Source organism: Castor canadensis, chromosome 4 (assembly GCF_047511655.1).
Source record: "Castor canadensis chromosome 4, mCasCan1.hap1v2, whole genome shotgun sequence".
NCBI classification, from domain to species: domain Eukaryota; kingdom Metazoa; phylum Chordata; class Mammalia; order Rodentia; family Castoridae; genus Castor; species Castor canadensis.
Genome location: NC_133389.1, coordinates 177,736,483 through 177,757,742, shown reverse-complemented (window position 1 = coordinate 177,757,742; position 21,260 = coordinate 177,736,483). Strand labels below are relative to the sequence as shown.

The following is a 21,260-nucleotide window of genomic DNA, read 5'->3' as shown; positions in this document are numbered from 1 at the left end:
TCTCTATCTATTGCTAGTGTCTTCTGGTCATTCTCATTTTAGAAACTGACCACCATCAGGGAGCAGTAAGTGACCACATGCTCTTAGGAAAGAAATTTACATGGACTGGAGGAGTGGCTGAAGCAATAGAGCGCCTGCTTTGCAAACATGAAGCCCTCAATTCAAACCCCAGTCCCACCAAAAATTATAATAATAACTTTAAAAATCTACAGAGATCTTTCTGGCTTGGAAAACCCAGAGACATGGTGTCCTCAAATTGATGGGTGACCCTGAACCCCGGCAAGCCCATCCTATGACCTCTTTTGTTTAGAGGCCAAGTTAAGGGACTTCTATAAGACACTTGAGTTCCCTTCTATCTTCAAGATGCCCTCATCCTGAAAGACTGCAGCCTCCACCCAATCTGAAACAAGGTTCCCAAGGTCAGACAAAAGGCACTCTCCTCCAGGTCCAAAGCAAGAAGGGGGCTTTGATACTGGGACCCCCAGAGCAGCAAAGGAATGGCTCACTGCTTTAGACAACTCCCTAGGACCAGCATTTTATCAGAGCCAAGCTAAGGCAAGCCCTTATCCCCAGAGCACAGAGCCTGGCAGCAGACCCGTTTCCTTTGCAAACATCTGGTGCGGGCTCCATGCGGACGCTGCAGTGCTGAGTTGGATTCTGCTGGGAAGTCCCCTTTCCCTCTATTTTGCTCACTTTCTCAGGGGTTAGGCCTCAACTCCTGCCCCCTTCACCTGCCTGTTGACAGCCAGATGGGGAGCAGTTGTTCCCCCAAAGGAAATGAGCCTATCTCTTAAAGACCTGTCTTTTTGACAATGAAAAAAAATTTTTTTAAAGAGGGATAAACTCTGACGTCATGAGCCTGCGTAGGACAGTGGGGTTGGAGGCCATCTGGAGCAGGTGCTGGCAGGGCCCTTGGGAAAGGGGAAGGAGGGCAGCTGCCATGTCAGGTGGGGGTGTCCTGGGGTCAAAAAAGACTCAAAGCTTTCCTGGAATTTCTGGCCTCTGAAGAATGGATGGTGATTCTTCCTTGGCCCCTCACTCCTCTCTAAGGCCAGGCCTATAGGTGCAGGCCTACTGGAAGGAGTGCCAAGTTCAAGGAGACCTGGCAAGGCCTCTTTGTCCCCCAAGGGTTTGCACCACCCAGTGGTCCCAAGGAACATGAGAGGCCACTGGGCTCTGCTGCCTGGAAGAGTGTGTACGTGCAGTAACATTCAGATCCCTCATCTGCTCAGCTGCTTCCTGCTGCCTTTGCCAGATTCGCTCTGCCCCTGTCCAGGAGGCAAGGACAGTCTTTTCCCAATTACAGGTGGTGAAACCAAAGGCCCAGCACAGTGATGAGACTTGGCCAGGGTCCCTCTACAATTTCCCTGCCCGGCCTCCTGGAAAACCGCTCACAGGCTTCTTAGTGTCCTCTGAGAAGTTATGCAGCTGGAAGGGGCCAGGATGAAATAATTGCAGAGAAAACAGATGGCCTTTCTGCAGTCCTTCCCTCCTTTAAGAGCCCGGCAAGCTGTTCTGCCACCCCAGGGCCAGGAGGGGCACTGCTGCTGGCTGCTTCTGCCCACCTCCTGGGAGATGGCTGGACACCCTGTCTTCGCAGCCCCATCCCCAGTCTCCCAGGAGCCTTTGCACACCTGTCTCACCCCAAGCATCCCAGCCACGGCCCACACTCATTTTCCATTCATCCTGATGCTGGACTGGACAGTGTCTGTCCCAGGAAGGTGCCTTCTGTGATGGGTCTTGCCTTCCCCTTCTTGGGGGAAGAGGAAGAGGGAAGAGGGACCCAGCCCTCAAAGGACCAGGAGAGGAAGAAGGGTCTCAGCCATGCAACGCTCTGATGCATGTGGCTTGGCACCCTCATCCTGGCTCTGACTGTCACCAGTTTCTGCTCCTTTGTCCCATCTTTCATGTCCCTCCCCACACACAAACTTACTTGTCCTCCCACTCTTGGAAGACAGTCCTTTCCTCTGCCACATCTCCGGCCTCCAGTGCTACTTTGTCTCCCAGCCTGCCTCCTCTGGGCACCCCTACCTGAAGCCCTCTACCTTCCCTAGTTCTGGGACTTCAGTGGTCTCCCTCCTGCCTCGGTTTCCCTTTGCCACTTGCACCCTTAGCAAGCTTCTCATTTGATTGTTTTTCTCTTGCACAGCACCCTCTGAGCCCTGGCCTCTGGAACATTCCACTCTTAGTCCAAAGGGAATTGCTCTGTTTTCCATGTAGGTTTTCCTTCTCTCCCTGTGTTTTAGTCTCAGCATAAACATTTCCTTCTCCAGGAAGCTGGCCCTGCTAGACCAGCTCAGGGAGGAGCCCTCCTGGGGTAGTCTCATCCCTGTCATTGTCCTTTTCAGCTGACAACACCAGTGTCTGTTTCCTGGGGGTTCTTCCCTGCTGAGATGGACCTCAGTGGTTACTGAGCAGGCTGAATGGATGCTCTGCAGAGACTTGGGGGATCTATGAGTGACAAATGACAGGATACCCTACAGAATTGCCAGGGCCCTGAGGCCTAGTAGCCATTTCTCCTTTGTCATAGGAGGAGTTTTAACATTGAGCAACAACACAGCGCCTTGCACAGCTCATTTCAGCTGCTTAGTAGGTCAACCCCTCCCCCATTCCCTGCCAGACCCTTGGAACCAGGGGTAGAAGAAGTAGACTTCCTGAGGGAAGGTGGGGGGGGGGGCAAGGAGATCCCAAATAGAGGCCCAGGAGGGAAACCCTTCTGTCTCCAGGACACTTTTGTGCTGATTATCTCACTCCAGGAAAGTCCCTACAGCCCAATTCTAGGCCTCCTACCACCCGTTCCCACCCCAGTTAAGCAAAGCTGCTAGTAGCCTCCTGCAGTAAAGTGAATGCTGAATGTAGGCTCTGCCATACTGGCATAGGAGTCTCCATTTTAAGTTAATCTCAAAACTCAAAGAGGAGAGAGATAAATGCCAGGCCATCACTGAGTATGTCCGGGGACACAGAAACAGGAAGAACCTGCCTACAGACATTCAAAATGAGGTAACCATGAACACTGGAAGCTTCCAACCTGTCCTGACTAAAAGGCGTTTAGAGGATGTAGCTGCTGCCCTGGGGAAAACAGATACAAATAAAGCAAGTCTGAGAGAAGTTCTGATGGTACCATCCCTCTCTGACCCAAAGGCAAAGAGGTAAGGGAACTTGCACAGCCCACCTGGAGATCTCTTTTTCCCTCCTTCTTGCTTCTCTTTCCTTCTCAAATGCAAGAGTGGTGTCACTCCGTGGGTGTTAATGTAGAGAGGCAAAGAGGGCATGGGGAAATGACACTGTGTGGAGGTGGTGAGTCAACTTGCCAGAACTGACAAAGGACGTGTGTTGATGTCTGGATCGTCCTTCAGGTGATTTGCTGCCCTAAACTCAGGATTATTTCCTGAACAAAAGGACCCATGAGCCGTGGTTTCGTTTTTGCATGCGAGGTTCAACAGTGGGAAGGCGCAAGGTATGGGGAGAGGGAAAGGACAGACATGGTGCTTTTGCTCCCTGGGCTCCAGTACCTGGTTCTGCTGCCAGAGCCACCCTGAACACCTGGTTCTCCAAGTCCCTTTTGATTCCAACTGTCCCCCAAGCTGAGGTGCAGCTGCCACTCCAGAAAAGGCTAATTCTGGCTCCTGCATCCCACGCGGTCCTTTCACTCCTGGAGACCACCACCTGGGAATCCAGCCACAATGTCCGATTTCTCCTGTCACTCCTGCATCCTGCTAAGCAGAAGGGACCTAGATTCCTGAGCCTGCCTCAGTTTTGGGGGTTCTAGGTTAAGAGCCGAAACAGTTCCGCGGGACTCCTTTGAGTCCAAGGGACTACAATCCCCAGACCAAGGAGAGGGAGTCGTGCGAGGGGACCCTCTGCAGCCCCAAACGCCCCTGTGTGACTGCAGAGGAGGTCAGGAATGCACCGATCTGCACACCGAAGCCACCTGTCCCGGCAATTCTGTGCAGCAGACAGGGCTGAGTCTGAATTTAGAACCACCGGGCAGGGCTTACCACGCCACTGCGCACACACATGAGCACCGATGTCCCAGTATGCCGCTTGCTTTCCCGCTCGCGATCAAAAACACGACTGACGAAAGGCTTGCACTCCCGGGTGTTGTAGACTTGTACCTCCTCCAGCGGTCCTGCAAATCCCCCCCTCTGTCTGAGCCCCCTACCCCGTCGGGACCTCTCCGCCATCCTCCGCCAATCCAATTCATAGGCGTGGGGGCGGTCTGCGCTCCCCAGGCGACCAGCAGGTGAAAGGTGAGACCTCAACGCCAGCCCGCGCCTGTCAGGTGTCCAGGGAAGAGTTTGGAAACAAGGCAGATATGCGTGGGTTTCGAGCAACACCAACTTTCTGGCTGTGTGATTTGGTAAGACTCTCAGTTCCTCTAAGCCTGCCCTTGCACGTGCAAAGAGAAATACGGATCCCTTCCAGGTAGAGCGCGCGGTGATCACCCAGCGGGTGCTCGGCGCTCTAGGCGCACAGTCGTTTTCATGCTAGTGCGCGCACTCTATGCGAATGGAGTTCCCTTGAGAGTCGCTATGCGGCTCTGACTGCAGCCGGAGCAAGCCTGCGGAGCCGCGGGATCCCTCGGAGGTGGGATGTGGGTGGGGGGAGAGGGGGAGCCCCCGCGGCCCCCTCCCGGTTCTCGGCTCGGCCGCGTGCGCGGTGCTATTGGCCCGGGCGGCCCGGTGGGCGGGAGGATGACATCAGCGGCAGGTTGGATTATAAAGGCGCGAGCCCAGCCACGGACTCAGAGCGCACCCAGCCGGCGCCACGCAGCACTGGGACTCGCGCTCGTCCAGCAGCCCCGCCAGCCTGCTCCGCACTCACCGGCCCGACTGCCTGCCTGCTTGCCCGGAGCGTCCGTGCTGTTGATCGTCTGCGCCCCTCGACTCCACAGGCATCATGCACCTCTCCCAGCTGCTCGCCTGCGCCCTGCTGCTCACGCTGCTCTCTCTCCGGCCCTCTGAAGCCAAGCCCGGGGCGCCACCAAAGGTGGGAGCTGTCGCGGAGCCGCTGGGCTTGTGAGGCTGGATGCCTGGGAAGATGGAGAGCGTAGGAGGGATCAGAAGGGCGGGAAGGTGGCTCACTTTCTGGACGTGGGCCCTCGAAGCCGAGACTCAGAGGGTCTACTCCCCCAGCCTCAGGAGAACGTGACACATGTACACCCCCAATACCCCCAGTGTGCCCAGCCCCGCAAGCGGCAAAGCTGCAAAGGAGGGGAGGGCAAGGGGCTCCCCGAAGAAGCGTACTAGGGCGGCCGCGTGGCAGGTGGATGCCGGGCCGAGCTGTCCGGCATCTGTAGTGGTGCGCTCCAGGCTAGGAAGGGACACCACGCTGAGCCCAGCAAAGTCGCCTGTGCTGCAGCCGTGTGTCTTTTCACCTGCCCACTTTTCTTCGACAGGTTCCGCGAACCCCTCCAGGGGAGGAGCTGGCTGAGCCCCAAGCTGCGGGCGGCGGTCAGAAGAAGAGCGATAAGACTCCCGGGGGCGGTGGCGCCAACCTCAAGGGCGACCGGTCGCGACTGCTCCGGGACCTGCGCGTGGACACCAAATCGCGGGCGGCGTGGGCCCGCCTTCTGCATGAGCACCCCAACGCGCGCAAATACAAAGGAGCCAACAAGAAGGGCTTGTCTAAAGGCTGTTTCGGCCTCAAGCTGGACCGGATCGGCTCCATGAGCGGCCTGGGATGTTAGTGCGGCGACCCCTGGCGGCGGTGAGTACCACCAACCCGGCCACCGGGCGCCTTGGAGAACCAAACCGAATGCCCGCCCCACATAGGCCAGTTTGCTCCCTCGCTGATCCCTCGGCTCTGGGACCGTTTGGCCTCCCAGGCGGCCTTTGGAGTGGAGCCAGACGATTCTGGCACGGGATCTGGTGTGTGCTAGGCGTTTGCCTGGTGCCCCATTTATCACCTCATTTTACAGATGAAGAAAGTGAAATGTAAAGTGGTCCAAGAACCTGGGCAAGGTCAGAAATGGTTCAGCCTAGATGAACCCTCCTGAGAAACAGAAACAGACTTGTGAGGGACCACAGGCCGGCTAGCAGGGTGGCCCTGATTCGTCAATTTGGGGAATGTAAGGGACCATCCTGGGTTGTGGCAGCAGAGAGGAAAGTAAACTCACAAGCCCAGGGCAAATTTATCTGCCAGCCCTGTGCCTGTGGCCTCGGAAGCAGGTAACCAAGCACCAGGATGGCATCCTGGGCCTGTTGTGGCTGAAGTGGGACAGGGATGGAGAAATGCCTGCCCCTTACAAGAGACAGAATGGCCTCTCTGTTGGCAGCATCAGGGCACCCTTCTGCCTGGGGCATCCTGATTCTTGCTGTGGACAAACTGGTCTGTCCAGGGTCCTGATGCTGCTTAGCCTTGTGGCTTCAGGGGCCAGCCTTGGTGTCTGTGACCCGATTTCAAATCAGGGAAAGGAACAAACTAACTCTTATTTCTTCCCCCAGCCTCAAACTTGACATGTCCCAAAATGAGTTTCCTGCCAATCCTGTCCTCCACCCAAATTGTGCTCAGGGTTTCTGTTTCTGATTAGGCCTCCTCACTCTTCACCAGGTCTGGACACTTCTATCCTGCCGGCAGCCCCCGTCATGGTGGCTACAAAGAGCCTCCTGCTCTCCTTCCCTCCTCCGCACCGTGCTGCCCACTAGGGTGCATGGAGTAACATCTGACATTGACACTCAGGTGTATGAGGGTCAGGCTCTGGTGCTTTCTAGCTTTGCCTCTTGCCAGCTGCTACTCTTGTCTGTCCTACCCCAAGCATTGGAAGCCTGCTTTCTCCACCCAAAAAGCCTGGTCAGTGGCCACAGTCTTTTCCTGGGAGGAACCAAGAGTGCCTCTCTAGAGCATTGCCTATGCCTTTTTTTTTTGCAGCACACGACAGATTTTTAGCAGAGGTACAGTGATTTGTGAATGTGTTCATATCCCCATGAGCAACTTAAGTGCCAGACACTGGCACAGGCAATCTGGGACTCACATCACCCTCAAGGGGGCTTTAGAAATATTGGTCAATGACCAGAGAAACCCACACACTCCAGCTCATTGGCTCTACCAATTGCCACCTGCCTTCACCTGCTGCCTTCCTCTCTGGAGCCAGACTTGAGTGGGCTGTGTATTTCTCCCCAGTTCTGTCTGTGATCTTGACTCTTCCCTACAGGGAGAGAAAAATGATTCTGGCATTTGGAGACCAGCCTTCAGTAGCTACTGTTGTGATGTCTTTTGCTGTCTTCACTCCTATCTAAACAACAAGCGATGGATTCCAGGCCTAAAATTTTCAGTTTGTGATTTGAGCACCAAATTCAGTCTTTAGAATCTATACAAAAGTTAATTTAGCTTCTCTGGGTCTGTTGCCTAGTATGCACTTCCCCAGCAGAGGGTGGCCACATGGGTGCTGAGCAATGGTGAGTCAGGGATCCAGTCTGCTAAGACTTCACACCCCTTGACTAGAGGAGGTCGTGGGGCTCCTAGAAGTTCTGGGATGAACACTTACTGCCAGCAGCCTTTGCCTTCTCCGCCCCATCCCTGGAGAGGGGGCAGGTCATCCTTCCTGTACCGGCAGTCTACTGCAGGATAGAGCACAGCCTGGCTTTAAAGAGAAAGACAGTGTAAATTTCTCACATTGATGAAAGCTCTTTGGAGATGGTGGCCATTTCTCTATTCAGGTTGGTTTCAGCTCTGAGTGCCATCATAATGACTGTCGCTGACAGTCATAGGTCTTGATTATAAAATACTAATGATAGAGACTGGGTGTGGCTGAGACCTCAATGAACACTTTGCCCTGGGGCTCCAGGAACATCACAGCCAGAGAAGGGAGTTGCGGAGAGCTGACCACGCCACTGGGGTCCAGGGGCCTCTGTGCGTGCTGGCCTTCAGCGTGGCTCTGTGCCACCTCAGCATCTCAGGACACCTTTCTTAGAACCTGGAGCATCCACAACCCGTTAAGAGGGACAGAGAATGGCCTTCACCACTTTACTCTGATCCTCTCAACCGACCAACATAGCTTGACTGTCCATGTGCCCATGCTGGTGTCAGACACCAGTCCCCTGCTGCTGAGGGAGCCCTGGATCAGCCACCATTCCAGCTAGGGAAGGAGGTGCCCTTTACTGAGTGGTGGCTATGACCCAGACACTATCAACGCCTAAAATGTGACCCCCTGTTGAATCCCAATGCCAGCTCTGAGAGGTGGCTATTATCCATTTTATGGGTGAGCTCAAAGCTACCCAGAGCCATCCAGGTAGTCAAGATCAGAGCTGGGATTTGAGCCCAGAATTCCTAATTCCCAAAATGCTTCTCTTCTTTGTCCCCTATGGTCACTGAGACCTGTAAAGAAAGATAGCAGCTAACTAAGGGTTTGTGTTGTACCAAAGAAGGGTTGGGATTGGGGGTCCATCTCTCTCTTTTCCTCACAGTGCTGAGGACAAAGCCTGTAGTTAGATGGAGGGTGGAGGAGGATTGGGCTGGCAGACATTCTGGTTCCACCTGTGCTGGGGCAGCCAATGCCAAGGGCATAGCAGATGAGGGCCTGAAAAAGACCAAAGTAGAAAGCCCTTAGCCTCCACAGGAAGGCTTTCATCGGGGGCTGTTAGGGCAAAGCAGAAGAATTTTGTCTCATGCTGCTGTGGGAAAGGGGAGGAAGCTTCTAGAACTGTCCTGCAGACTGGAATTTCTCAGCTAAGAGGCCAGAACTGAGTGTCCTATGTCCATTCTGTTTCAGGATTGGGAACTGCTCTGTGTGCTGAAGTCATCCATGGTCATCAGCCTCCAGCATCTGGAAACACCTCCAACGCAATGTGGCTTTTACATTTCTTTCTTTTTCCCCGTTGTACTGGGAATACACAACACCAGCTGTTTTATCATTATTTGGGGAGGGAGAGGGTATGATTTTATTGTTTGGGTTTTTTTTGAAAATGAAAAATAAAAAGTTATATATTATATATATTATATATTATATACATGAAGCACACACACCTACACCAGCTTGATGACAAGGAACAGTTTTTAAGAGACTGACAAAACCAGCTGTAAAACATTGCTGTTTGTAAATTCATGTCATGCATAAATGTATTTATGTTGTAAAGCTATTTATATTGTTTATAAAGAGATATTTATAAAAATTTTATTTATGTAACTAAATGAAAGAAGCCAGTCATTGTAATGTTTTTGTCCTAACTAGTTGAAAATGTAAAAAAAAAAAAAAAAAAAAAAGAAGTCATTCCACGAATATCTTGAACATTGTCTTTATTTCCTCCTTGCCTTTAGTTTTCAGGAATGAGTCTGAGGCCAAGGGAGAAAAAAGACAGGGCATTTGCCTGCAAATGGAACTCTCAGTCGGACTCTCAATTCTGCATTTATTGTATCAGAATTCTCTGGGGAAGTAGTAAAAAATAAAGATTCCTGCACGGCTCACCCTCTAGTCTGTTGGATCTGAGTCTCCTGGGACAGGACTGGCCGCGTGGACTGTCCCAGGTGATTCTGCAGCTCAGCTCAAGCTCCTGACTGCTGGAAAGCTGGTGCAATGCATTAAATTGAAATTAGATTCAGCGGTTTTAGGGTCCTCTCAACTCAACTCCTCCTTCTCTGTGTTGTCAGGGAAAGAAGTAACTGATAAGGTGGCCTCTGTCTTGGGGAAGTTTCTTTACATGTCACAGGATTGTCAGGTCACCTTGTGCATATCAGCAAGTCTCTTGTAGACTGGTCCCAAAGCGTAGGATAGGTAGCTCCCCACATTCCCATAATGAGCACAGTTAGCTCAGCTTGGAGAAGGGCTGGGCTGTACCAGGTTTCACATTTGTGTAGCATGGTGTGCTTTGTGAGGGGTTTGAGCTTTCATTTGAAGCTGCTAACAATTACAGCTCCTGAGCCCCAGGGGGCCTTGAATGAAAGATCATGAATAATGATTTAGAATGTATGAATATAATTTAGATTAAATCTTCTTTCCTGAAACCAGCAGGAAACTTTCAAAGAATTCTGAGGTAATCTCACTACATTACATCCTCCATTCGGTGACACCCCTATGCAGCCTTTCCTGCTGTCTGACCCCATTAGGGGAAAGAAGGGACATAGAGAGCCTCCAGCCAGGTGACATCAAGTGGACTGAGGACACTCTGCTCAGGGAAGTTGGGAGCTGAGTAGTACTGTGATCATGGGGTCAGCAGGCCTGGTGGAAGAGTTCTAAAAGAAAACTGTCACTGGGGAGGTAGCTGGTGGCCCCTGGTCTTCCTGCCAGATCTTTGTTACTGACTGTCCATCCAGTAGTGGGTTCTCAGAGAACTGAGTGGCCAACATGGAAGACAAGATCCAGCTGGGGAAGGCTGGAACCACAATCTCAACTTTCACCACTGCCCTAGGGGACATTTCCAGTCCCCTGCTAGGGACCAGCTCACAGGTCCTGAGCATGGCTACTTTCCTTTGTTTCTCTCCCACCTCTGTGGTTGGAGACCTGGTGCGAAAGTCAGCAAGAGTGGGACTGCAGCACCTGTGACACCAATTTCTCAACTCACTGTACTGGCTGTGGACCCCTTGTGAGAGGAGGCAGAATGTGGAAGGTGGCGGGGGGAAGCAAGCAGTTACAGAAAGGACTGCAAATTCTGTGATCCAGGGAGCCACCACTAGACACTAAAGGGTTTTCTCAATGGAATCACCTGGGCCACCAGTAGCCTAGTGGCTGGTAAGCCACGGGGGAGGCTGGCCCTTCATCCTGTTGATGTCACTGGCCAGCCTGGTGTCCTTTCACATTGGAGTCCTGTGACTCTATCCTTGGCAGTGACAGAGAGGTGTCATCCCAGATGGGGAGAGTTCTGCAGGAAAGCCAGAAAAGATTGTCACACATTCAGGAAGTTACCGAAATGTCTAGAAATCTCCAGGGTTTCTCTAGGGCTGTTGCCCTAGAGCTGGCCTTGCATCTGAGTCTGGCCTCCTTCCTGGCCTCTGGCTACCAGGATAACCTGCAGCCTCTCCCGTATGAGTGACAACAGCCAGAACTCGCTTGGAGACGTGGCCCCAGAATGGGGCTGCCTGCAGTCCTGGTTCTCTGGAACAGGGTGAGCTCCTCAGCAAACACGTGTAAGAAGTGGCGCTGTGCAGGGCCAAGGTGGGGCAGCCCAGGGTGCAGCAAAGGCAGAGAGTTCCAGGTGTCCCCATGAAAGCTTGCCCTTTGTTGAAGTCCTTGCCTATGAAGAGTGGCAGGGGGGCCACGCCTATAATCCTAGCTACTCAGGAGGCAGAGATCAGGAGGATCACAATGCGAAGCCAGCCAGGCAAATAGTTTTGTGAGACCCTATTTCAAAAAAAACTATCACAAAAAAGGGCTGGTGGAATGACTTAAGGTGTAGATCTTGAGTTCAAACCCCAGTACTGCAAAAAAAAAAAAAAAAAAGAGTGGCGGGGAGAGCAGTGCAGGAGTTGTTGCTGAGCCTGCTTGACCCCCAGTACTGAAGCTGTTGACATGTGCGGGCTCTGGCCTGACAGGATGAAGCCCAGAAACCCCGCCACGGGCTCTCAACATCCCTGAAGGAAAGGCACAGGCTACCAAATCCCCTGGAGGACATGATTCTGAAAGGTAGCATTCTGTGGTGCAGAAGCAGTCCACCTCCCATGGAGGTGACCAGGTGTGTGGGGCAGACAGAGGGGTACCACGAGACCCACGCCAGGAGAGTGGTTCCAGGACCTGCCTTCCCCCACTGCACTCCCCAGCAACATGGCAGGAAATGGGGCTGAACACAAGTAAGAGCTCCGGGCATGATAGCAGAGGCACAATGTCTGGACACACTCAGAGCCTTGCAAAGTGCTCTGAGACCAGGCACTGGGGGCAGAGTAGCAGACTGAGCTGCCCCCACCCTTGGCTGGGGAAGATGTAAGTGGGGAGGGCGCAACAGTCGGTCGTAGTGTGTTTTCTGTTGCTGTAATAGAATACAAAAGGTAGAGGCTTATGGCTCGCAGCTCCGGAGACTGGGTAGTCCAAAGAGCATGGCGCTGCCACCTGGTCAGGGCCTTCATGCTGAATGGGGCCAAGGCAGAGGGCATTGCTGTGAGACAGCAAGCAAGCTAGCTCAGGGGTCGCTTCTAAATCTTCTTCTTCTTTTGGTGGGACTGGGCTTTGAATGCAGGGCTTTGGGCTTGCTAAGCAGGCACTCTACCACTTGAGCCACAGCTCCAGTTCATTTTGCTCTGGTTATTTTGGAGATGGGGGTCTCAAATTATTTGTCTAGGCTGGCCTTGAACTGTGATTCTCCTAATCTCAGCCTCTCAAGTATCTAGGATTATAGGCATGAGCCACCAGCACCCTGCCTCTTTCTTCTTAAAAGCCACTAATACCATCATTAGTGTGTGCCACCCACACAGACTTGCCTAATTATCTCCCAAAGATCCCATCTCCAAATGTAAATTTGGGGGATTAAGTTCACAACACATTCAAGCCATAGCAGGGTTCCATCAGAAATGAAATTCCAGTTGGATGAAGAGAATTTAATGAAGGGAGTATTTTTAGAGGTATGGGCAGGTGAGACAGGAAAAGCCCAGTAGGAAGCCAGTTCCTATCTCAAGGCTGAAGGAAGGCAAGGTTCCCTTTGTTAGAGCAGGGTGGAGAAGCCATCCACCAGGAGCTGTGTCATGGGGTAAAAAAAAAAAAAGCTTCTGCAGGGCTATGTCACCAAAGCATGAATGAAGGAGAAATATCCCAACTTCTCATCCTCCCCACCAGCCTCTTGCTGGGCCTCCATTGGCTAAACTTACCCAATAAGGGTCCAAGGGGGTGTGACCAGAGCAGGATGTCAGTGGAAAGCCAACAGAATCACAAGCACAGGAGGGTCTTGAGCTGGCATAGGGTTCAGCATCCCCTCTCAAAAGGATGAGGCTTAGCAGCAGGTATGGGAGCTGATATCAACCTCCTAGGGCCACCAAATGTCACAGGAGTAACCAGATCAGAAATCCATGCTACCCACCAGTGTGACCAGCAGCTATGATTCTAGGAGGGGGCCCACATTCACAGTTTTACCAGGCCTGTCTGGTGAGTCACTGGTCCTCTCTCACCATCCTGGGGAAGGCCAGTCTATAGTGTCCCCTTCCTGGTGGCAGATTGCTGGATGCTGCCAATCCTATTTTGACCCAGGCCCTGGGCAGAAGGCATCTATTCAGCCTTAGAGAAGCCTGCCTCACCCCAACACAAGTAGACTTCCCCAGCCTCTCACTCCCAAAGTCTCCTCTTTGCCCTACTCCAGGACTTCCCTTTGATTTCACATCTCAGATTCAGTCTTCCATTGCACCAATTCTGTTCTTAATTCTGTTTTTTGAGCTCATTAATTTTTTCTATTTCTTTGCAAGTCTTCCACATCTGATCCTTTCAATCTCATCTGCTTCCCTTTTGATATCACTCTGTTGCCTTTTCATTTTAGCTCCTGATTCATAGAGTCCATGTCCTCCTGCATTCTATGTAGAAAACACCACAGTTTGTTGAAGCTTTCTTCTAGATCTTTCTGCAGATATATTTTGAAGGTCTGTTCTGTGCATATCCTGAAGGTGTCAGTGAAAGTCACATATCACCTGGTTATTTTTGCAATTTACAATTAGTTGGAGAAAAATGTTGGGGAAATGGCAGAGTACCAGAAATGGCAGGAAAACAACCTGCTTGCCACAGAGAGCATCACACAGGCAGTAAGAAGAATGGCTGCCCAGTTCCTGATTGGCACAGAGCCTGGGGCTTATAGTAGAGACCCAGGGAATGAAAGGGGGGAGGTGGTCACTTTGTTCTCATTGAGACATTCAGCCATTAGGCCAAAAGCACAGATTGCTCCATTGCTTGGAGCCAGCTGTTTCTCTCCATGGAGCCCATGGGTGTCAGTTCCTCCTGATTCTCGCTTTACACTGTCAGTGGATTTCCCCCGAGGTGTGATGAGTCTGAGTCCATCTCAATGGCTTCCTGCATACAACTCCCTCCAAAACCAGCTTGGGAGCCAGGAACTGTTTAATGAAGCACATTCGGATTTGTGAGAAGCTCGGCTATTTCATTAGCTTTGTTTAATTTGGCAAGATAATAAAATACACGCTTTTAAACTAATTCTGTTAATTTGCTGTTTTCAAATCTGTTTATTTTTGTACATATAGTTATTACTTGATGTTATTTTATATCCATTTCCTTAACACTTTTCTGTATTTTTCCTATGCTTAATTGAACACTGAAGTTCGATTAACTTGAGTATCCATGCCCCAGAGTTTGTACAAATCTTCTTCTCACTTTCTTACCTTCCTTATCTTCTCTTGATTTTTGCCCCTAACAAGGGCAATTTAATTTTGGCTTAATTCTTGTTGCTCAGCTACTTCTGAGGACTCTCCCATAACATGGCAGAGGGTCTCCCATGATGAGACTGAGCCCTCAGTGACAGCTCGCCTTCATAACAAAGCCACCCATTCATCCACGAAACCACTGTGAATTAATCCATTCCTGAGGGCAGAGCCCCTGTGACCCAATCTCCCTGCAAATGTTCCATCTCTCAACACTGCTGCACTGGGGACCAGGTTTCCAACACAGGAAATTTGGGGGACGCATTCAGAGTGTGTGGGGCAGGTATTGCATATTCGTAGACAGCATAGGATACAGGTCTTCTGCAGAGTCTGCCAGCCCTTTCATTTCGTGAGCAGGTGCAGAAACAGGTCCAAACTCCGTTCCCGAGATGGACACAGTGATTTCTCCTCTGACCGTGGAGCCTGATCAAGGCTTGAGAACAGACAGAGGCCAGCTGGCACAGGTCTCTCTCACCTTCATTGCATCTGCTGGGGGCCCCCAGGCATTGCCTTGAGGACTTGAATGTGAACAGAATAGAAATAAGATTCCCAGGTGTTCTGTCTGTACAGTCAAGGACGGCCCAGAAGAGTTGCTCTACACTTGGCGGACACCATGGATGCGACAGCTCTGTAAAGGAATCAAAGGCTCCTGTGTGACAGAGGCAGACAAGGCAGAGAGTGGTGACCAGCTGGCAAGGTGTCATGGCCTGTGTGGGGCCATCTGGATCAGGGCAGATGTAGATGCCAGCATGTGGGGACTCAGGGTGACAGAGACGACCTTGGCTTGGTGCTGAACCCTGGAAGGGCTGCAGGGTGCCCCTATCTGGTATCTTAGAGCACTACAGGGCCCAATGTGGGCATGAATGTGTGTACAGATGGCTTTGAAGATTGGGATGACCAGAGCCTCTGGACAAGCTGGCAGGAGGGCTGCCCTTGGCTGCCTGGCCTGGGGAAGCTCTTTCACACAGCCTAGGCAGTAATGCCCTGATCTTGGGCTTAAGTGTCCCCAGCAGTCAAAACACGTACAGTTATGTATTTATACATTGTATTTATAGTATAAATTCTTTTGTAATAATTAAATTATAAGACACACATACACTTACCTGTTTCTTGAGTTGTCTACATCTGTGCTCCACTTTCTTCCCATGCCAGGGATTGTCTTGAAGATGTGCCTCACACCCAGCATGTGGAGTGCATGGGGGAGCGAGGAAGTGACAAGGAGCCCTCAGTATCCTTCCATGAAGCCCTGCAGGGCGATGGTGCCAGCCTCCCATGATCCATAAGGGTTGAAGAGAATGGTCTTCCTCATGGCAAAGGTTTGCATCATTTGATTGGGGGTGTGGGGGTGCGAAGTGGAGTGACACCTGGCAGGATATTTGCCAAACAGCAACAGCTATTCTCTCAAGAGGACAGATTTCATTTTTGGTTATAGTGGGAACACACACACACACACACACACACACACACACACGTTCATAGCAGCATTATTCATAGTGAAACAGTAGAGATACCCAAATAGATAAATAAAATGTGAGGTGTCCATCCAGGGAAATATTGTTTGGCAATAAAAAGAAATGAGATCCTGATTCATGCCATGACATAGGTGAAACTTAAAAACATTGGACTAAGTGAAAGAAATCAGACACAAAAGGCCACAATATGTGATCCCATTTCCATGAAAGGCCAGAATAGGCAAACCATGGAGACAGGAAGTACATCAGTGGCTGTTTCCAACTTAAAGGGACATGGTGGGAAACAGAGAGCTAAGGTTTTAGGGGATAGGAAGGCAGAATCAACTGTGGTGATCGTACAGCTCTGAACTATACCAAAAGCCACGGAACTGTACACTTTAAGTGGGCCAAGTGTGTGGTATGGAATCGCATCTCAATAAAGGTGTAATTTAAAAAAAAAACAAACACTACTTCTAAGGGGGAAAAGACAACTGACAGAATAAAGTCATACATTAGCCCACAGTCTGTGTTTGCATTGGATTTTTTTCTAGAAGTGGGGTTTCCTGGGCTGCAGGTAGAGAGATGCAGTCTGCATGTGGCTAGATCTGGCTCTTTCCTGGCACTGCCTGTGTGGGCTGGAAGACCTCTTCTCCCATAAGAGGGAGCAGTGGTGGTATCCTTTGTGGGGCTGCCATGAGAGCCACCCAGGATGACATGTGCCAGGTCTGCTCTGTACCTGACACGTGCAGAGCTGTGGGTACTGCAGTACCAGTGCACACACACCCCACTCTGCCCCTGAGGGGCAGTCACAGTACAGCCCATCACTCAGGGAGCCCCAGAGGCACCTCACCCAAAGACGGGGCCAGTCACGCGCTTTCTTCCCTTTTCCTCCAGGTTGATAGTCAATTGGCTCACAAGCCCTTAAAGGGGACACTGGTCACTGCATGCTATCAATGTCTTCCAAGGACGCTGCTGGAGGTAGTGGCATTCCCAGCCTGCCCAGGCTAGGGTCAGGCAGGGAAGGCTCTGGTTATACACTGCCCAGGCAGGAGCTACTGGGCCAGATTTGTGTCTTTGTGCTTCTACTATTGTCCCCAGTCACTCGGGATTTGGGGTCATCAGACCATTAAGTCAATCTAATCCAGTCAGATGGAGGAGGGATGGGAAGGAGGTGACAGGTCATCCTCTCCTTCTTCTTCACACCCTATCTCTGTCCTCTGAAGTGTCCTTGTACCCCACCCCATTCTCTCCACAAAATTCTTTCTTCCTGTTTCAACCAAACAACAAAGGTCCCAGGCTTATCAACGCCTGTAATGAGCGGCCCAAAGAGCGACTGTCTCCCTGTCTACAAAAGCCATCCCACTGGGGGACAGCCGAGATGTCCTGCCTATCCCAAGTGCTCTCAATATGCTCACAGATGAGGATGGGTTCTCCTTGTTTTTCATGTTCTCGGCACCGAGCCCAGTTCCTGGCATGCGGTAGGCACTCAGCAGAAGTCTGTGGAAGCAAAGGGATAGCTGAAGGCCCCTGCCCAGGCCCCTGTGACAGAAAGGTGAGTTACTCTGGCGGTAGAGCCCCGGAGGGGACTGTGGAGGGGCTGCTCACAGAAGGGCTGAGAGGCTACATTCTGGTACCAGCAAGTAAAAGCAAAGGGACATTTGTCCTTGGAGATGGCTTCCGGAACAAAGCCTCCCAGGCTAGCAGGTGAACGGGGATGTAAAAGAAGAGCATGCTGGGGGCTGTCCATTTTCACACTGGCTCCCCTCCCTGCAGGTCTCCAGGTTCAAAAGCAACAGAAGTGCCTGCTCGGTGTCGTTCATTGCCACTGCCAAAGACTCAAGACTTCCTTGTGATCCTGTGAAGCCATTTCCCCCGGTGCACTGCATCTGTCTGTTTCTAGCCACGTTCCCACTCTGTGGTCCTTTCCTGGGATGACAACGTCTCTCTGATCCTTTGCCCTTCAGACTGACGTGTTAGGATATGTATGGTGAGAGATAGCCTGGCCTTCTGAGTTGCAGCTTCTTATCTGTAAGACGAGATAATGCCTGATGTGGAGGGCTGCGGGAGAACTGGATGCCCTCATAAGCTTGGCCGCTGACACAGTTATAAATGGCAACAAGAACAATAAGATGGGCTGGCACCATGGCTCAAGTGGTAGGGCACCTCCCTAGCAAGTGCAAGGCCCTGAGTTCAAATCCCAGCAGTACCAAAAAGAAAAAATGAGAACGAAAGAGAAAGGCAGACAGACAGGAAGAAAGAAAGAGAAGAGAAGAGAAAAGTAAGATCTATATGGGTTCCTCTATAAAGTGCACTGAATCCAGGCTGAGTTTGAAGCTGCAGTCTTTCTTGGGCTATAATTATTTCAGGTAGTCTATTTCACACCAGCAGAATTTTAAGCAGAATGCCCAAAGCCATCTCTCCAACTAGAGAGCCTTCCCTTGTCTACTGAAGCCAGTACCACCTACCCCACCTTCCAAGCACATGCAGACATGTCATCCTCCTCTGCTCCCACCCTGCTCAGGCCACCTCAGTCTCATGCTTGGACCAGCACAGAAGGTTCCTGGTGGCTCTTCCTGCCTCCAGTCTTACTCCCCTGTCTTCCCCACGGAAGAGGAGGGGGAGGGGGAGGAGGGGGAGGGGGAGGAGGAGTGATTGCTCCCATCTCTGGCCCTTTGCACTTCTGTTTCTCTACCTTGATAACTGGTCCCCACATTTTTTCATGGTGCACTCACTTACTGCTGTGACTTAGACATTTCATATATGTCCCCCAAGGGCTCATGTGATAGAAGTTTGGTCCCCAGTGTGACAATGTGATAGGCGGTAGAACCTTAAAGAGGTAGCAGAAGGTGATTAGGTCATTGGAAAGGATTAATGCTGGTCTCTTGTTCTGGAAAGAGTAGATGGTTACAAAGTGAAGCCATCCCATGTACTTGGCCCCTTCTGTGTACAGCTATTTCCCTTTCTGCTTTTCTGCCATGTTGTGACACAGCCAAGGGAGCCCCCACCAGAGACTGAAGTGATGGGGCTGCCTAATCTTGGAATTTCAGCCTCCTAAACTGTAAGTTTAATAAATCTCTTTTCTTTATAAAATACCCAACCCCAAGTACTTTGTTATAGCCACAGAAAATGGACAAATACACCTCCTTATTTCATTCAGATCTCTGCTCAGAGGCCAATCCTTTGGTCAGGCCTTCCCCAACCACGCTATCTGGCACCCCTTCTGGCCTTACCACCATGCCCTAGTTCCCCTCACCCTGTGCAGTCCGTGCCCATTTGTCATTGCTTGCCTTTCCCACTGGAACATAAACTCTACACAGGACTTTGTCTGTCCCACAACTAGACCCCAGACACTTTAATGCTCCATAAATGTTTGTCAAATGAAAAAGCCATCGTGTTTACTGATTAAGTAAACAAACCATGGAATTTAACGGAAGTGACTTTTAGTCTGTTCTAAACCCTAATCTATTCTTGTCATCATACGTCATATAAAATTCTTGCAAAGCTCTGTGAGCAGGAAGAACGCAAATCGGAGAGGTTCTTGGCAGACTTGACTGGGTTCAGCCCACTGCTCAGAGAAACCACTAGGGTCTGAGTTCTGTCAAACTAGGGAACTCAGGGCCATGAAGAAGAGGGTGGAATGAGTGCTCCTGGGAGGCTGCAGGCAGTGGGGTCCTTGAGTCACTCCTTCACCCCTGTCCGTCTATGGGATGCTCTCACAGAGGCCCAAAGGGCACTTCCAAGAGAGCCCTTCCCCCCGCCTGGAGCTGGTTTTCTGAAGGTGTATGCAGAGCCCCCTCAGGTGCCAAAGCAGCTGCCAAACAGCTGAACAGCAGCTGAGAGGGGAGGCAGGAGAGGCAAATCACTGGATCCACAGTAAGTGGTTTCACTAAAAAAAAAATCATTCTGACCTGCTGCCCAAACCTGAGCACCTTGCACATGCCAACCCTGCCTGTGGGTGTCCTGGTCCCACTACTGAAAATGTCACTACCATCCTCCTGGCCATGTGCTGGGGGCTACCCCTGTAACCCAACAATATCAAACCCTGGAGAACTCAGAACAGAGAACCTCAAATTCTCAACAGGAGAAACCAAAACCCAGCTGTGCCAAGAATTCTGTGAATAATATCATGTCTTGAATATGCATTTTAAAAAATGTATCGACTCAAACTAAGCCCACCACTAACTAAAAGAGGAAGTGCTCAGTAGATAGGAATTGATACAGTGAAATTTGATTCTGCTTCGATGAATATGTCTTTGTATGATATTTGGAAAATATTTCGTCTTGAATATCATGTAAGATAGAGCATTTATAGTGCCTCCTGCCATTATAAGTCTGGTTTATTCCTCTGAATAATCTTGACTATAGTGGCAAGTGAGAATTATAAATTAAGTATAATATAAGTTGTATTTATAATTTAAAAAATCAATGGGGTGGTGACTACCTTTGTCAAAATTTATCAAACTTAAAATGCCTCAAACAGGTCCAATGGTCACACTTATTATACATAAATTATACATCAGGCTACTGATTTGAAAATAACAAAAAGGGGTAGTGGGAGGCAGGGAGGGAGAGATGGGTCCCTGAGGACAGCTGGGGACCCTGCCTTGGCAGTAAGTCAGGGGCAGCCAGGGGAAGGAACCACAGTGGAGCTGTCTCCTGCCTTTTGTAGAATTCCAGCTTCTGCTAGGACACCATCTCTGTTTCTGACCCAGTGCTGTGCTTTTACTTTGTGTTTTTTTGTAGTGGTACTGGGGTTTGAATGTATTGAACTTAGGGCTTCACACTTGCTAAGCAGGCACTCTACCACTTGAGCCACTCCACCAGCCCTTTCTTGTGGTGGCATTTAAGGTTAGTGATGAATTCTCAAAACATCGGTAGTCACTACTTAATTTAAAAAAAAAAAAAAATGCCTAGCAAGGTCTTGGGATCTGTCGCAGGACTTCAGAGGATAAAAGCTGGCAATTGCAGGGGGGATCCACAGCCTGCTGGTGCCCTCTTGTGGTCAAGTAGCAGAACTGCATGAAATTACAAAGTAAATTTGCTTCTCTAACCAGTCACATTCAGAAGAGCTGTTTAAATACAATTTGGGGGGCCCCACCCCCAGTTTCTAATTCGGAAAGTCTAACCTTGGCCTGAGAATTTGCATTTCTAGCAAGTTCCCAGGGCTGTTGCTGCTGTTCTTGAAACCACACTTTGAGAATCACTGGTTTAATCACTTGTTCTGTCCTAGACTGCAAGCGTTTCTCTGTATCTCACCATGGTTTGTGATGATTGGCGGTGGGGTGTGTGTTCAATTTTCCAAAACTGTGCATGTGGTTTTAACATTTTTTTTTTTGTGGGACTGGGGTTTGAACTTAGGGTTTCAAGCCTGCAAAGCAGTGCTCCACCACTTGAGGCACACCTTCAGTCCATTTTGTTCTGGTTATTTTGGAGATAGGGGTCTCTCAAACTATTTGCCTGGGCTGGCCTCGAAATTCAGTTCTCTCAATCTCAGCCTCCCAAGTAGCTAGGATTACAGGCGTGACTTACCAGTATCCT

General features: G+C 50.6%; 1 protein-coding gene across 1 annotated transcript; it reads left to right on the top strand.

Moving 5' to 3' along the window:
• Positions 1-4,725: 4,725 nt before the first annotated feature.
• On the top strand, positions 4,726-9,405 carry Nppc (natriuretic peptide C). Its single transcript, XM_020172809.2, has 3 exons — positions 4,726-4,989; positions 5,399-5,709; positions 8,711-9,405. The coding sequence occupies exons 1-2, from the start codon at positions 4,900-4,902 to the stop codon at positions 5,687-5,689; spliced, it is 381 nt and encodes a 126-aa protein (XP_020028398.2). The 5' UTR covers positions 4,726-4,899; the 3' UTR covers positions 5,690-5,709; positions 8,711-9,405.
• Positions 9,406-21,260: the final 11,855 nt, after the last annotated feature.

What these genes read in the sequence shown, in the direction of transcription:
- Nppc (XM_020172809.2), top strand. Translation starts at nt 4,900, where the DNA reads ATGCACCTCTCCCAGCTGCTCGCCTGCGCCCTGCTGCTCACGCTGCTC. An exon ending in AGCCCGGGGCGCCACCAAAG is followed by an intron (nt 4,990 to 5,398) that starts GTGGGAGCTGTC and finishes TTTCTTCGACAG; the next exon opens with GTTCCGCGAACCCCTCCAGG.